The 18284-nt window shown below is 27.1% G+C and overlaps 1 protein-coding gene across 1 annotated transcript; it reads left to right on the top strand.

The window, feature by feature from the left end:
- On the top strand, positions 1–13619 carry LOC145833082 (alpha-1,3-mannosyl-glycoprotein 4-beta-N-acetylglucosaminyltransferase A-like). The gene is made up of 8 exons (XM_082940281.1): positions 1–240; positions 8380–8523; positions 9377–9559; positions 10553–10672; positions 11049–11150; positions 12402–12551; positions 13301–13416; positions 13505–13619. The coding sequence occupies exons 1-8, from the start codon at positions 1–3 to the stop codon at positions 13617–13619; spliced, it is 1170 nt and encodes a 389-aa protein (XP_082796407.1).
- Positions 13620–18284: the final 4665 nt, after the last annotated feature.

Here is an 18284-nt window from a genome sequence, read left to right as displayed (position 1 = left end):
ATGTTTAACCTTCATTCCTATTTATCCGCACCAGATTTCCCATGGACCAAAAGCGCCGTGTCACAGCTTTTCACGGACGAACAGTTCGCTTACCTGCTGAAGCTGTCCTTGTTTCTGCTGGTCGTGTTGGAGTCCCTCCTGATCGTGAAATTGGTGTTCTCCATGGTTGCGAATGTTGTTGCATCGGTTGCCAGACTCGCCTACTTTGTTGTGACCGCCACTCTGGATGGCGGGAACAAAGTTAAAAGTCGTAACGTGAATTCGAAGAATGTAAAGAACAAAGCAAAGAGTCGTAAAACGTTAAAGGCGTAAAACTGAGTCTACGGACAGGCTTAATAGACAAAAATAAAATTTGTTTCTGTTTTGCTGATTTTAGACGCAAATTAATAAACGAGTTAATAATTGTACATACATTGTTACTTTTTAACAGACATTTGTATATCTTTATTCTTAGTAAAAGAAACTTTTTTTTAAGTGTAGCATGTAAAACGATAAAAACAAATCTTAGACTTCCTTACTCAAAAACGTTTATTTATTTAACAATAGTTTAAAAAAAAATTCATACTACTTAGTAGTGACTATTTTACTCTAAAGAGCAAATAATTAATTAACCTATTAGTTAATTTATTACAGTTCAATTTAATTTTGTCCGAACAATATTTTTGCAATGTATGTGTGATAGTATTTTGTTGTTTATTTGTAGTAATGTTACTATTTTTTACAAAATATCAATCGAACCTTGTGGAGGTAATATAATAAGTCATTATTGACAACGTCATAAGGAAAAGTTATGTCTTCTGGTTGCCTTAAGTAGTCAAAAAGGATAAATGTTTGATATATTGGATAATAAAATTCATCAAACAAGAAAAATACAAATGTTATTAAAAGTATAGTCATTTAATTTTCTAAAAATTAATTGTTTTCAATTGTTACAAATAAAGTATAGTCAGTTTAACAACAAAAACTTAAAAAATTTTCTTAAATGACCTGGTGTACAAAATTAAGTTATGGAGTCATTTTCTACGGCTACAGTTTGATGACTTCTCCACAACAAATTGTATTTTATTTTTTAGAACAGGGTTTTCCCATTTTTTTTTTCAAAAGGCCTTCTTTAAAGAAATAAAAAAAACTATGGTCCGACAAAATTTTCTAAATAACTACTATAAATAAAGCCTAAGACCTTTTTATGCTTTTCATCATAAACTCCAGAATATCTAGAGTATGTTTCAAATCACGGCCTCATGCCCCCCCTGTGACCCCTATACTGCTCATAGCCCCCCCTTTGTTCACTTTGCTAATCGTGTCCTCCAAAATTTCTATAATGACCCCAAATGGCGCCATTCGGCCTGATCTAAAGCCTGTTTTAAACCCTGATCTAAAGGGAGTAGTATATTTTAAGTATTACAAGTTCTTGTAAAAAACAGATTTTTTAAAATATAATTTTTTAACTTATGACCAAAATTAAATTACTTTTTTGTTTTTGATTTAAAAAAATGTATTTGTTTTCTACAAGTTGTTTGAAATTTATTTAAGATTTGACTGAAAAAATTTAAAAACTATTTTAGGAGAAAAAAAGATGTTTAGTGAAATGATTTACTTTTGTCTTAAAAACTCTTAGATTACATGAAATTTCCAAAAGAGATGTTATTAAATAATCAAGTTTTCAATAAATAAAAAAAGATTAATTTTAAAAAAAAGTTGATTCACTTCGCCCCTATGGCCTTAATAGATTAAAACTTCAATTCTTGAAAATAACTATTCTTAAGATAAAGCAGGAACACGGACGGATCCTTTATGTCCTTAAATCTTCTATTGTTAATTCAAGCAAAATTCAAATGCTATTTTTCCTAATATTTTATTTTAATTAGTGGTTACAGTTTACAAAAACTTAATCAACAGGTTTTTTAAACTAATTAATGTTAGTGCTTGATATATTGAAAGAAACCAATAGATTAAATTTTTTTATCAAATTCTAGGGAAATACTCAACTTTAAATTTTTTATCAGAATTAAATTTATTAAAACAATATTAGAGAGACTCTTATTTTATAACATTTGATCATAGTAATCAAAAATTAATTCAGTACTTTTATAAATTAAGCATACTATTTTTTTTTCCTTTAGCTACTAATAAAATGTTTAAACTTTTTTAAAATTATTTTTATACATAACCAAAAAAAAAATAAATAAACTAACTGGAAAAAATAAGGATATTAGATAGTATTTATAAAAAATAAGTGAAAAAAGGTAGTAGACTAGTTTGCTAGAAAATAATCGAATTTTTCAATTCTACTCTTTGGTAAATTTACAATTTTTTAATTTCAAATGTATAAGAAACTACTTTTACAAATACTTTTAAGTTTACTGAGGTTTATATTAGTCTTTTATAAAGTGAGGTTAACTATATTATTCATTTTATTTTAAATTAACTTGCATTATTATTTAAAGTTTTCTTAAATTTTTTATTATTACTTATCATTAAAAATTGTTTACTAAATTTTTCATAAAAAAAATGTTCTTGAATCTTGTCATAAGATAGGTTCAGCTTGAAGATTTGTTTACAAAATATAAGTATTTTTCTTGTAAAAAATCAATTGTAGCTGTCTTACTACCACGGTGGATAAACATCACTGAGCACTATTTGAAAATATTGTTTCTATTAAGTTTATGAACTGAAAACCAATTACTTATGGAGTTTTCATCAAAACCGGAACACAATGCTTTCTGCGCACTGGCTATGTATGTTTGGTATTCAAAAAGTTAGTATAAATTTTCTAGAGACTTTAGAACGAAAACAAAAGAAGGAAAGAAACAAAAATTTAAAAGGGAGACTAAATCCTTAAAAGATAAAGCTGACTTTTTGTAGCAAAACAAACCGGCTGTGATCCAATGTTATTTTCACTCCAGCCACTTGCACCGCTCGTATAAAATGCAAATGTGAGCAGCACCGATTGAACGTGAGAGCTTGTAACAACAGCTTTTAGTTTGTTTTCCACAACGAGCACATTAGTTATGCTTTAATAGTACTTACACTTTCTAATATTAAAACTTTGAGTCATAACTAATGATTATAAGTCTAAAGCAACTGGTCTGTTTAGATTTTTTTAATTACATTTTTATATTTGATAGATATATGTCTGTTAAAAATACCTTTTTTTTATCAGTTTCAAAAATGGAGTTCTTAGCAAGATTTATTAAACGTCAGACAATAATACCTTCATTACTATGAAGTGCAAAAGTTATTATATGAAATATCAACAAAATTTTGCAAAGCACTTAACTTGTTTGTAGCTAGCATCGTTTCACTATGTTAAAGTAATAACACAGTTCAACTGAGATCTAAAAAATTAAGTTACTTCAAACAGTAAAGGACGAATATTAGAAAATGAACAAGTTATAGTATGAACACAAATTTAATTACAAGAATAAAAAAAGTCACAAACTTTTGTTTTCCTTGAGTTTATTTATCTAATTAAGTTTCGCCAAAAAAGCTCTGCAGTGCAACATAAAAAAAAATCTTAAAAAAAACAAATAAAAGCTATGAAAAGTTATTGGTTGACATGCTCATTATGTTGAAATTTAAACTTATTTAAGATAAAGTCTTACATAGATAACTAGTTTTTTAAACAAAATATTTTTCAGTAAAAAGTTCAAAATAATAATAAAGACAGACTTCATACATGATGCGTTTGTTATATAACTGTTCTAAAATTTTTAAGTTTTTAAGTTTTAAAAAAGTAAAATTTTTTATTTTCACTTAAAATAAGCTAACTAAAAGGTTTATCAATAAAATAATTTTCAATAATTGTCTAAGCCAAAAGGTGTTCAAGTTTTAAGTGAAAAAACAGTTTTCAATGAAATAAAACTTATAGGATTAGTTTTATTTTAGCGAGTCAGATAAGTATAACATGGTTAAAAATAGATAGAATAACCAAGAAAAGTGTAGTGTAGAAGCAGAAACTAATTTTTTAAATACTTTATATTGTATATATAAACTAGGTATAATTATCTTTTCAAAATTAGTTAAACTTTTTATTGTAAATAATTTGGTCTGCACTGTACATAAATTCATTTTTAATGTGCATATCTTTTGAAAATTAGGCGATCCGCTGCTTTTTAAAGCATCAAAATAAAACTAAATTCATTTACTTTTAAAACAAACAAGCAAGCTGCACTTATTGTTCACTTTACGCCCACCTACTTGCTCGTTGCCCAGCAGCTAATAAGCAGGAAGCTTTTATGAAGTTAATAGTTAGTCAATCTGCTTGTGAGCACAATAAGCTTTCTTCTTATTTAATACGATTTTGTGTTGTAAGCAGCCTTACTAGTTCGTAAGTTATGCAAAGATTAAATGAAGTGTTAAGTTTTGTAGATCAGCTGCACAACAAACTTTTTTTTGTTTATAATTCAAGTTTTCATTGCTAAAACAATTAATTTAAAATGTGTTTTCAGACAGAACGGTTTACACGATTTGTTTGTTTTGCTGCTCGTAAGGCTAGTGTTTTAGAATCGTTAATTTTATCATTCGTAGAAGATAAATATAAATAAAAACTAATGCTAAAACTTTAAACAGCCTGTTTATAATATCAAGATCTGAATACAAATAGATAAATAAAGTCTTATTGGTAACTACTCTGTTATTCTACACCAGGGGTCGGCACTCGGCAGGCAATTAGTTCTCGCGGGCTAAATAACAAATTTTATGTAGGCCGCAGTTTTAGTTTTGTCAGTTTTTATTTTAATCGGTTTAGTTATGTTTAGCTCATTATAAGGGTCTGGCCTGGCACATTTAAAATGTATTTTTTGTTTTAGAGTATAAAATTAATTTTTAATACAATACTTATGTCCTAATACTATTTCTATCACTATTTGTATACTTATTTAAATAATATAACAGTTTTGTTCTTTTCATTACCACCTAACTCTTTAACAATGAAATAAGCAAACTATCAGACGTGTTGTGTTTGAAAAAAATTTACACGTTACACAACAATAAAAGATAAACTTCAAACACAGTGATGCAGTAAAACAACTAATAAAATTTGATATCCATTTCCTATTCTAGCACGGTTACGTATATTGTTGTTTTTTCTCTTTCTTTTAGTCTTTTGCATTTCGTAGATAGCCATTTCACGCAGTAATTTACAAGCGATTCTCACTGAAATCTGTAAAAAACCAAGTTCAAAAAACAGATGTGGATCACTTTGTACACTTTTTATATAATCAATTTCTACTTAGTTATTATTTTATTTTAAGTAGTTGAAAATAATCTTTATATATTCAATACATTGCACATCACATGTTCAAAGTTACAGTTATTTTGTTAAATTAAATACAAACAAAAATTATATTATTTATTTAACTTTGAACAGCCCAAGTTTTTCTTTTAAACCCTTAAATATTTTAATAATCTATTTAAAGTTTTCCTGGTTGCAACTTTTTGAAACAAAAAAGTTAAAACCAGTTACGTGTTTTTAAAGGATAACAAAATGTAAAAACGCCAAGATTTGAAAGACTGAAACTTTGCACTTTAAATAAAGTAATTTACAAATTAAAAAAAAAGTTTTACTCGACAGTTTTTGATTTCTTTCAAATGTTGCTTTGCAAATTTCAATATAATGATACAACAACTATAAAAGAAACATTTTTATAATCACATGTAAAAGCAAAATACCTAAATTATAAAAAATTGACATGTTAGTAATACACTGTAATATTTGTGCACATAAAAACCTTTATACTAAATAAAATTACTTATTGCATTGTCAACTTACTAAAGCTAAACAACTTTCCAACCCAAGTACGTAATCTTTTGTATACACTCGAAGATGTTGTTATTTAAATAGAAAATCAAAGTGTAAAATTAAAATAAAAACTGCTAGAATTGCTATATGTCTTAATTCACATATTTAAGCTTAAGCAGAGAAGATAATAAAATGTTTTTATGTGATATCCAGGTACTTAAAAAAAACTAATAAAAATACTTTTTTTTTTCAAATAAGTCAATTTAAAATATAGTTTTGTTCAGCGGCCTAAATTTATATGTTCGAGGGCCACATTTGCATGCTAGCGGGCCGTAGATTTTCTCTATTACTGGCCGCATTCCATTTAAATAAAAAAAATGCTCGCGGGCCACAGATTTACACTTCGAGGGCCGCAGTTTGCCGACCCCTGTACTAGAACTTTGCTTACGAAGACTGTTTCAGTTTTGAAACCTTTAAAATAAATCTGAAAAGTCTATAAAGATATTAACTTTTTGATAAGTTGTTGTTAAAATTTAAGAGTACTATTAGATTATTAAAACTTACTGTGCTTTTTACAGTTTACAAAACAATGCGCATTTACAGAAGATATTTTCTTTTGGCGTCCTTTGCCTTGTTCGCAGTAACATTTCTGGTGTTTTTACAAAAAACTTCAAATAGAAAGGATCAACTTTTAGAAGAACTTAAGTCAAAAGTATTTTTATTTTTTAACAGTATTCCCTAATCAAGTCTTTTTTAAATGATTATATGCAAAAATAGGCTATTTTATCAGAGAAAAATAGTATTTAACCCAACTTTTTACCATTAGAAAAAAAAGCTCAAAAATAGTTTTTTTCTTACAATTATATGTTTATCTTATTGTTAACATATTTAGCTTTAATAGTCAGTAAAAAACAAGTACGTATTAGCTTTTGGTAAAAGCTGTTATTTAAAATGAGTTCTACTAATTTAAAACTTTTTATTCTAAACATCATAATAAATCTAAAACTATAACGACTTGAAATTAAAAGAAGATGCAGTTTGATATAAATGAGTCAGATATATTAAAACAAGAAAACGACCTGCTTAAAAGGGAAACTAGCATTTTGTTTGAACATTTAAAAACGATAAAAATAGAATTACTTCATATAGTAACCGTTTGATCTTGAAACTTTACCTACATATAAATTAAAAACAGTTGAGGTTTGAGGAAAGTGAGTTGGAAATACTGGAACAAAAACATATCCTACTCAAGTCAGAAACGAGTATCTTACAAGAGCGGCTAACAAAGGTAAAAAAAGTTCATCACAGCATTCATTTAAATTCATAACCTTACTGATTTAAAAAACTAAAAAACAGGTGCAACTTGAGAAAAGCAAGTTTAAGACTTTAAAACAAGAAAATGACCATCTCAAAACGTTAACTAATATCTTACAAGCACAGTTAAAGAAGGTAAGAATATTGCAATTTAAAACAGTAAATATTTAAAAGTTTAAAAATAACTATTGTCTACACCAGGGCTTCCAAACTCATTTTCGTAATCGCCTACTTGTATAAACTAAAAAAAATAACCTACCTTTATAAAATATCGCCCCTTGGATACTTAAATTACCCTTTTAAGCTTTCGCTCCCATAGTAGCTTTTTTAACCAAAATAATTTACTTTTGCAGTCCCCGGTCTTTGCGCTTAGTCTTAATACAACAATAAATTAAAGAAGATTTTTCACAGCAATAACAAAATTTTTGACAGTTTGAACGAAGTATGTTTGTATAAAATACTAAATAGCATACAGATAGTTGCTTAAAGCGTTTCATGTATTTAAAAGCAGATGTTTTGCACGCGAACAACTTATTGACTTGCGACGTTTCAATGTTAGTTGCGAAAAAATTCTGTTTTGATTTTCCAATGGTCTCTGCTTGGATCTATATGATATATATTTAGAAAACGAAAAAATATTTGACAACATTTGATTGTACAGTGTACTAACTGTATACCGTACAGCAGGGTTTCCCAAAATTTTTTTCAAAAGGCCCTCTTGAAAGAGATTAAAAAACCTATAGTCCAACAAGATTTCTCAAAAAACTACTATAAAGAAAGCCTAAGACCTTTTCTTGCTCTTCATCATCAACTCTAGAATGTTTCAAATTATTACCTCGTGGCCTCCCTGTGGCCCCTTTAATGCACTTGGCCCAGATTTGAAAATCTTGGTGTACAGTAATAAAATAAGTAAAGTTGTTTTACAAGCATTGATCAAATTTTGAACCAAATACACCGAGTATGTATTAAAATTAATTTAATTAAAACAACATTAAAAAATAATTAAAACAACAGACAGATAACTGCCTGACACAAAAACGTTTACTAACTTTTGTGTTTTTGTTAAAATTTAATAAGCTTGATTTATAGCAAAACATGAAAAAAAAGTTAGTTTTAACTATATTCTAAAATCACAAACATTACTAACGGAAATAAATAATGCTATTATAGTATTCAAGTTCCTCAAATCGTCCTTCAAATATGTCAACTGTTATTATTATTTTTTGTCTACTTAAAAAAAGAAATCAAGCAATAATAATGATTTATAAATGAACGCTTCATTGATTTTTTGAAGTTTAACTTTCCATATATGTTGCCAACAGAAAGAAGAAACAAAGAAACAGCTGCTTGACAGCAGAGACGACAGGATCCCGTTGTCAGGGGGACTGAGGAACCCGGAACCCGCCGTAAAGGTCGGTCACGTGGACGAGGCGGCGGACTTGTTGTTCGCAATACCGACTGTGAAGGTTCAAATGTGTATTTTGACATAAATTTGTGTAACCGTTCGACAGCAGTGTTGAAGTAAAACATTATTAATTTCCTAAACTTCTGAAGAAATAAATAAAATATGCTAACATTCATTATAGTAAAACTCGAAAAATTTAAGTTAAGTGTTAATGTTAAATTAAACCTGTAAATCCAATGACAAAAATTGTTTTCATTTTGCAATAGTAATGCATAATTTACTTAAAACTTACGATTTTTCCTTCTAACTTACGGTGCTTTAAATTTACGCAACAAGCTCCAATAAGACTAGAATTCTAACTGGTTTTATTTAAAAAATATAACAAAATACATTTTATTAAAAAAAAATTATTTTAGTATTTTCGTAGTAAGGCTGATCAGATATTGTATCTTACTAAGTTAGAATGTTTAAAAATTGAAATAAAATCATACTGTAGTTTAAAGTTTTAAAGTATAAAATGAGGTAACAATCGAATGTTAAAAATTAACTAAATACTTATGCTGTATTCATTTGGTATACTAATAAAACTCGTTAGATTGAAACAATTATAACTTATTTTGTTATATTTTTTAAATAAGTATGCACCGAAAAAAAGCTGTTCAAATAATTTATTTTAATTCAGCAAGTTGTTTGTTATTTGTTTCTACGCAATATTAATTAAATCTAAACAACCAGATTTGACAAGACTGTGCAACTCCAATGGGTACTAATCAAGCAAACTGGCCTTTTTATACAAATAAATACTTAAAAATAGTAAACTAAACTTTGTTCAATAGAGTCGCTTATTAGGAATGTTAACAATACGTAAAAAAATATATAAAAAAACTAACTAATAACTAATACTTACTTTAAAGAGAGAAGGGGTTTCTTACCTGCACGCAACCCTGAAGTCTCTGTTTGAAAATTTGAGCGAAGGAAGCGAAATAAAAGCCAGGTTCGTCGTTTTTGTGGGCGAAACCGACCCGGATGTCGTTTTCGAGATTATCAAGGAAATATCGGAGGAATTTTCAGAACAGATAGAAAGAAAGCTGCTTCAGGTACTTTTTTTATTTGGCTGAGCTTGTCAAATGCTGCTTTTGTCGCAACTTTGTACCTAATTAGGTTGTGTGTACATTCTTTCTTATAGGTGAGTTATTGAGCAACATACTAAATAACCATTGGCTGTGTCTAATAATTAAATTGCAGTATTTTATCTCAAAATACACTTTGGCTAGTTTTGGTGCTAAAAATTTAAAGTTTATATTACCTTTTAGCATAACTGTTTATCCTTTTCTGAACAAATAATGGCTAATCATAACAAACTATTTAAGTACAATAACCAGTTGTTTCTCAAATAATTATAACTTAAAAAAAACAGCACAATTTATCATTTCAAGAAAACTAAAAATTATAAAATCTTTGCGAGTTTTTAAAAAACTGTTTAGAAGTGAGCTGAAATTAAACAGCATAAAAAAATATAGCATAGTATTTTTTTTTATGCTTTGAATATTTATGATTTTTAAATTAACATTTAATTAATAATAATTAAGAAGTAAAATTGAAAAGCTTACCAATCCAAACCCCCAAAACAGGTTGAGTTACATAAATAAAAAATAACATCAACAAAATAATAATAATATAATAACTACTCTATAGCTTTGACTTTTATAAGACAACTAATGGTCTCTGTTCTAAAAAAACGTGAACAAATATGTTTTTATTTTCTCAAAAGTATCAAATTTAAAGCTTTTTTTTCATCCGTCAAACCTTCTCATAGAAAATTGTACATAAAACAATTAAGACATCCATTTAAAAAACATTCTTTTTCATACAGATAACATTTCGTATCCGAACTTGTACAGGTTTTATTTTATAAAACTGTTAAAAAATTTCATAGAAGGAGAAAAAAAATATTTTCAATTCTTAAAATTTTTAATTTCAAATGAACTATTTCACAGATAATAAAGCCACAGCCAAACTTGTAGCCTGAACATTGTAAAGTATGTTTTAATTTAAATATACACATTTTATACCAAGTATTTTTTTTTCAGATCATCACTCCGCAACCAAGCTTGTATCCCGAAGACTGGCGTTCCGTCATCTCCATCCCCGATCATTTCGGAGACTCCTTCGAAAGAGTCAAGTGGAGAAGCAAGCAGAACTTGGACATGGTTTACTTATACTTAGTAGATTAGTTTTTCTCTCAGTAAAAAAAAGAATAGTGAAAAAAAAAATTTGTTGTGAAATGTGAAGTAATATTTTTTTTACTATGTTAAAAAACCATACTTTTTTTGTTGGAAGTAATGGCTTTTTTAAGCAAAAAGATATGTTTTTTTTTACTGTAACAGTAGACGATTTTGGTACTGTTATATGTGGAAAAGAACATGACTTTTTTGTGAATAATGAATGTTTTTTTTGTTTTAATAGAAAAAGATATTGTTTTACTGAAAAAAGACAATTTTTTATTTCTATAGTGACAAACTTTGTTTCTTTTATTTAACACATTTTATTTTATATAAATTTTGAAAAAACATGATTTTTTTAAAGGTTCACCTGCTCATGTACGGCTACAACCTGCAAGCCGATTACTTTGTCATGATGGAAGATGACGTCATCACGCAGAAAAATTACGTTGAAGACATTATGAAGGTTTGGAATCACAGTTGTTCAAGCTTTGATTTGATTTTTGACCGATTAAAACTTTACCAATCGACCATCACTGTTTATTTGTTATGTTGGTTTGTATCAAAGTTGTAGAACGTTGTTTTGCAAGTGTTTAGGTGTTTTTAAATTTACTTTTGTTACTTAAGTAACATCATGAAGGTGACTTTTATTTGTTTCAGTTGTTACGTCATAGGATTTTTCACAGTTTCTAGTCGGATCCTGAAGAAGTTTAAGTTTTATTTAAAACGACACAGTCACTGCTATGCTTTATATCCAAAACTTATCCAAAGTTGGGGGTTATCCAAACTTTTTTTAAAAGGCCTCCTTTTAGAAATTAAAAAAAGAATCGCCCTCTCCGACAAGTCTCTAAAAAATAGCCAAGACCTTTTTTTTTTCTTCATTATCAACTCCAGTATATTTAGTATAAGTTTAAAATTATGGTTTTGTGGCTCCCCATTTTACTCCTTATGGCCCCCTAAATTTCTTGAAACTATATCATAATATGCGTTATAAGTTTCAAAACTACCATTAAAAACGCTTAGGACCTTTTTTTTACTCTTCATCATCAACTCCAAAATGTTTAGTGTAAATTTCAAATTATGGCCTCATGCCCTCCCCCCCCCTTTAGTCCCATTGCTGCTTGTGGCCTTGTAAATTTCTGTAATGGCCTTCAACGGGGCCCAGCTTTGCCCACTTTGGGAAAACCTGCTTCATACCGATAGCTCACTTGGTATTTAAGCCGTGTTCTATCTCAAACAAATTACTAGATCGTGACATTTAAGTTAGAAAAAACAAACGTTTGTACTGAACATTTAGTTTTTGCCTTGTCTGATGTGAACTATGATTCCTTTTGACTGAGATATAGACTTAGTCACTTCATGACAGGTTAATTGACTCATTTTAAAGGCCCAGCAAGAAAATATTTTAAAGTATCAATAAAACTTAAATATTAAATAAAATTATTGCGAGCAATAGTCACCATCCAAATCAACAAGTTAACACTTTGAATTTTTACAGCAATCCATTAGTCGCTATACCAATACTTTTTTAATGCTGCTGCTTGTCAACGAGTTGAGCATTTAAATTTCTAAACTTAACATAAATTAAAACAACTCTTTTTCCTAGGTCATTAAACATTGTAACGCTTTATAAAAATAACTTCAATTGCATTCCAACTAGCAAGCCAATACAAACAATTTTTTTTACAGTTGTGTATATTAACGAAACTTTTAACAGTTTGTGGAGGAGAACGAGTCTAAGGATTACTTCTACCTGTCGTTCTGCACTGCAGGGGCGATTGCCAAGCTCTTCAGGAGGAAAGACCTGCCAAAATACGCCTCCTTCATCCACATGTACTTCAACAAGAAGCCCCTCGACTGGCTGCAGGTTTTTAATGCTTTTTTTTTAACTAAAAAACTAATTTTAAGCTGTTAATCAGCAATAACAGTCAAATATTTTAAACTATCAAGCTCACAGAAATTTTTACTGAGTCTTTCCATCCTTCTATGGTAAACAAGCTTATGTCGAATTTTGTTTCAAATTAAAAACAAATGTAATTTTGTAAATTTTATAAAGTTAAAAAATTAAATATGTAAATTTAAATTTTGTATACCAGTATGTATTTTATTTCACAGATTTGTAAGATTTTGTATGTACTCGTCTCTTATTTGCAAACAAGTTGAAAACGTTTTGTATTTCATTTTATAAATAAATTCTAATATCACATAAAAGTATGTTGTAAATAATCAAAATTAGCCTAATGTAAAAAGCTACATTTTTAAATAAAACAAAAAAAACATGCTCTTGTTGATTTTAGTTTTTAGTTTTGTGATAATTAACCAAATTTAACTATTCTACCCTTTTCAATTCGACTACTCACTCTAGACACGTATAACAATAAAATTAAATATTTCTTTCAGTTAGATTTCTCAAATCTTTATGCATGCTAATACACGTATAATATTTATTTAAAGTAATATAAACGTTTCTTTTCAATCAGATTTTTCAACTCATGTCAAATGTTAATACACACATATTATTAAGTAGTAAATAAACAGTTAAACAACTTTTTTAAACTTACATGCTTGTACACATATAATATTAAATAAAAAATAAAGTCAAACAATTGTTTTTAGTTTGATTTCTCAACCCTTGATACGTGCTCTCCCAGTGAACCCTGTGAAGATTGCATAAAAAGAAGGAAGGAGAGAATCCTCGACAGGAAACCGTCTCTCTTCCAGCACATGGGAAAGTTGGTTCCTTGTTTTCTATTTATTATATTCTGAAAAAAAAATAGTTCCTTGTTTCTTTTTCAAAATTTAATTACCCCGTTTATAAAGAGTTTCGTCGCTGAAGGGCAAAATACAAAATATCAAGGATGATACATTCGGAAAGAAAAATTTCGGAAAGAAAATTCGGAAGGAAAAAAAATTAACGCCAGGGGGTAATGTTTAATTTTTACTGTGTTTAGAAATTTGTCAAAACAAGCTTTAAATTATTTATAACTGATTACTTTCTTTATAACATTTTTTTATGAATAATTAGCTGTATCTAGGTTTCTTAAAGTTTACAATTTATGAAAAAAATTATTTCAAATTTTTTTATTTAAACATAATTTTTAAACGTTTTTATTTACACATTTTAACACGATCAAACTACAAAACTACTTTTAGTGAATGAAAAACAAACTTGAAATAATATAATCTTTTCCAAACACCAAACTTTAATAGTTGTTTTTAAATATTTTTACTAATATTAGTACAATAACATCTAGTTTTAGTACTATTTCTATTTACTATTTTGTGCTTTAGTTTGTACAGTTTTCTCTTTATTTATAAAAACATTTTTTTTTAATCAGTTTTGTATGTAAAGTTTGCTACTGTATTTTATTATTAGTTGACACAAAAGTAAATAATTTTGTTTCGTTTACATAAAAGTATTGGTGCTAAACAAAACTTTGAAGTGCACACATTTTTTACCAACTTTTCACAAATAAGTAATTTTTAAAGTTTTGTAGACCCAATATACTTAAGTTTTTGTATTTATTTATTAGCAGACAAAATATATTTTGGCCTCGTTGAAAGTTTTATAGTTTTATAGTTTTGCAAAGTACGCAGATTAGAACTTGTTGTTTTTTAAAATAATTTTCAATTAATAAATTATCTAACACAGCACACATTTATTTTATTTTATTTTTATTTTAAACTTACGAATAAACTATTAAAATATTATTACTTGTATTAATTTTTAAACACTTTAATTTGTACAACTACTGCCGTTTATTTTTTCGTAACAAATACTTTTGCAGTTTAACCTAGTTTGTCACAGCATTTAAAAAAACTACTAGGTATTTTTCCGAGTAAAACTAAGTATAAATATAAATTCCTAAACAGCATTAGAGTTTAAAAAGAATATTCTTTAAATTCTAAATTTTTAAACGGCCTTACTACTTAGATAGTGTCAAAAACTAGAATTTTTTTTTGAGTCAATATTACGTTTAAAACTTTAATAAACAGAGCATTTTTATTGATAACCAAATCAGTCTGCTTGACTCTTACATAATTTTACAAATTATAAAAGACAAACACAATACGTATATGAAATAATTTTTTATTAAAGTTGAACGTACAGAAAGTATTAATATCAGGTTCAAAAACAGCGGGGTACACGATACAATAAAAAATTAAAAAAGTTTTGAAAACAAGTTTTACCGTTTTTACATTTAAAAAACTTCCCTCTATTTAACTTTTCAAATAGCTCATATAAACTTATAACAAGTTTACTCTTTTTAAACTTAACAGAATCTTACTTATCTTAATACAAAACTTTCTCTTTTTAACTTAAAAATAGCTTATATAAACTTAAAACAAGTTCTTATTTTTTAAACTTTACAATAGCTACCATATCTATATTTGTATATATTTAACTTTATAGTTTATTATCAACAAAACAATGTTTCACTTTTATACTATTGTAACAGATATCATCAGTGGTTACAAATAAATCTGGAAAAAAAAACTTTAAAACAAATAAATGGAAGGTATTAAAAAAAATATAAAAATTAAAATTTATGACAAATAAAGTTAAATAATAATTAAAAATAATTATCAATTTGTGATGAAAATTAAAAAAAACATTCAACTACAATTTCTAATCTTTTAACGAATTTCATAAGCATAATATATTAAAAAAGTACTAAACAACAAATATAAAACTGAAATCACGTTGAAGTTAGTTGTAAAAAAACAAAAGTATAATAATAAACTTGCAATTGGTAAAGGTTTTACTTAAGAGTTCTGAAAAATCAGGTTAAAAAATATTTATTTAGTTTTATACGTAATTATCTTGCTGTTTTAATTGATGTGCAAAATAGAAATAATTTATATTATGTTATAAATTTTCAAAATGTTTACTAAAATGTCTTATTTAAGAAGATTAATGTAACCAAAAACTTTTAATTTGGGATCGTGTTTTATAGATTCTAAAGACTAAAATAACTTCTTACGATTACTAATAAATTAACTTACTAAATAACGAGTGATAGTTAATGTTTGAAAGCAGAGTTTCTGGAAATGCGGGCAGATTGCAAACAGCTCGTACCTCTTGTTCAAATTAGTCTCTTTCTTAGCATTGGCTATCTCTATATATACCCTATTTATACCAAAAATTCAGAAGTAAAGCATGTAAACAACAAATCAAACCATCCTAAAGTTCTAAAAACGAACCTCCCAGTGATGATTGAGAGGAAAATTAATAGACTTTCCAAAAATGAACAAATATTCAGCAAATCCGTAGCCACATACCAAAACGCTTCAGACAACGACAACTTCAAGCACACACTAAAATATACAGACAACAAAAGACTCAAACTAAAAAGAAAACTAACCGACCAAAGATAACCATTTACTTTAATCCTCCCTTCTGCCAGTCTGTAAAAACTAACATCGGCATAGCAATTTTCGAAATTACCAATAAACACTGCAAACAAAACAAAAATATTAAATAAAATAGCTGTAAACTGTCTTTTTTATGAGCAACATTAAAGCAATAATACAAAATTATAACAAGAAAACTTCACATAAAACCAACAAAACCGAAGAAAAAAACAACAGCACCAATACTTTATCCTTTTTCTGCAGATCAAAAGATATATGCCCCCTGGATAATAAATTCCTAATAACAAAAATAATTTACAAAGCCACGTAAACATCTGCAAAAGACACGAAGAGTTATATAGGCTCATTTGGAAAGACTTTTAAAAGTAGATGGTACAATCATAATAACGACTTAAAAAAATATAAAGAAAACGGGACCGAACGACCAAAATACGTATGGCATTTGAAAATAACAAAATCAATTACGACATAAAATGGAGCATCCTACACCATATCATAGAAATAAAAAAATTGTAAAACTTGTATTTAAAAAAGTAGGGATAGCCAATGAGGTACGAGCTGTTTGCAATCTGCCAACATTTCCAGAAACTCTGCTTTAAAACTTAAACTATCACTCGTTAACTAGTAAGTTAAATTATTAGTAATCGTAAGAAGTTATTTTAGTCTCTAAAATCTTTAAAATACGATCGCAAATTACAAGTTTTTATTACATTAATCTTCTTAAATAAGACACTTTAGTAAACATTTTGAAAAATTATAACAAAATATAAATTATTTCTATTTTGCACATCAATTAAAACAGCAAGATAAAAACGTCATAAAACTAAATCAAGTTTTTTTTCTACTTCATTCTTCAGCACTCTAAAGTAAAACGTATACCAATTGCAAGTTTGTTATTATACTTTTTTTTTCCAACTAACTTCAACGTGAGTTCATTTTTTTATTTGTCATTTAGTATTTATTAATCTATAGTGCTAATGAAATTCGTAAAAAGATAATTAAAGGTTATAGTTAAAAGTTTTTTTTAAACATAAGTTGATTTTGATTATTATTTATTACATAATTTTTTTATTATAAATGTTTTTATTTATTTTAATACATTCCATTTATTTGTTTAAAATTTTTTTTCCAGATTTACTTGTAACAACCGATGATTTCTTATACAATAGTATAAGAGTGAAACATTGTTTTGTTGATAATAAACTGTAAAATAAAATATATAACTAATCTCCTTAAGAATAGTTAAGTTGAGAACTTTCTATTGTTTGAATTAAAGCAGACTATAATATATCCTTATGTATTTATTCTTTCAGGATTTTATTTTACAAACTAAGTTTTAGTCAAAGACCTCGTCAGTGCTTAAATAAATCTAAAAATAGTTGAGATCTCTTTATTTGTTTTCTTAAAACCAAAACATATTATATATCTATATGTACAAATAGCAAAAACAAAATCTACTTTTATCAATTAAAATCTGTTAAAAATATAGAGATCATATATAGTTTTCTTTACAACTATAACTAATGCTGTTTATATTTTAAATATGAAACTCAAAACTATAAAATGTTCTTAAATCTAATTGTAAATAATTTACGACTCCATATAGAAAATTTATACGTACAATTTATTTCAAGAGTGCATTTACAAAACTACGCAACTAACTACAAACAATTTTTTTTAGTAGCTTTCAAATGAACGTAAGGCTTTTATATATGAAATAATAATATATGAAACGATATGTTATCTTTTTTCAAAAAGCACCATTTGGTAAAAATACTAGGAAAGTTGAAAGTACCGAAAGTTTTGACTAAAATGATGATTTAGACTTTCTAATTGAAAAGTTAAATGATTTTTTAACTGCACTTCTCAAAACACTTTTATAATTGATTATAAAATATCAAACCATAGTTGTATAACAAACAGACTAACGATTAATAGAAAATTTTGTCAAAAAATATATAATTCAAGTAAGCACTTTACAAAATACAGCAAATTACTGTTGGTATAAATTTGAACAGAAGAATAGTTGAAGAACAAAATTAATTCAGGGTATCAACAATGCGAAGCACAATAAGAGAAAAGAACATTTGATTTAAATTAATATCCAACACGATACAAAACGAGCTTTTACAAAAAAAAATCAAAAACTAAAAAAATATACATTTTTTAAAAGTACTGCTATACTAAATGTAAAGTAGTAAACAACAGATTTCAGAGTTATTGA

The sequence above is a fragment of the Thalia democratica genome, chromosome 4 (assembly GCF_965202585.1).
Source record: "Thalia democratica chromosome 4, ktThaDemo2.hap1.1, whole genome shotgun sequence".
Classification (NCBI taxonomy): domain Eukaryota; kingdom Metazoa; phylum Chordata; class Thaliacea; order Salpida; family Salpidae; genus Thalia; species Thalia democratica.
Note: the sequence above shows the minus strand (reverse complement) of the source record. Positions and strands in the feature narration are given on the sequence as shown.

Bases quoted from the DNA above. Each gene is read 5' to 3' on its own strand.
- LOC145833082 (XM_082940281.1), top strand. From the start codon at position 1: ATGTTTAACCTTCATTCCTATTTATCCGCACCAGATTTCCCATGGACC. The intron at 8,524-9,376 runs GTTCAAATGTGT...CTTACTTTAAAG, and splicing joins TCGCAATACCGACTGTGAAG to AGAGAAGGGGTTTCTTACCT. The intron at 10,673-11,048 runs GTTTACTTATAC...ATTTTTTTAAAG, and splicing joins GCAAGCAGAACTTGGACATG to GTTCACCTGCTCATGTACGG.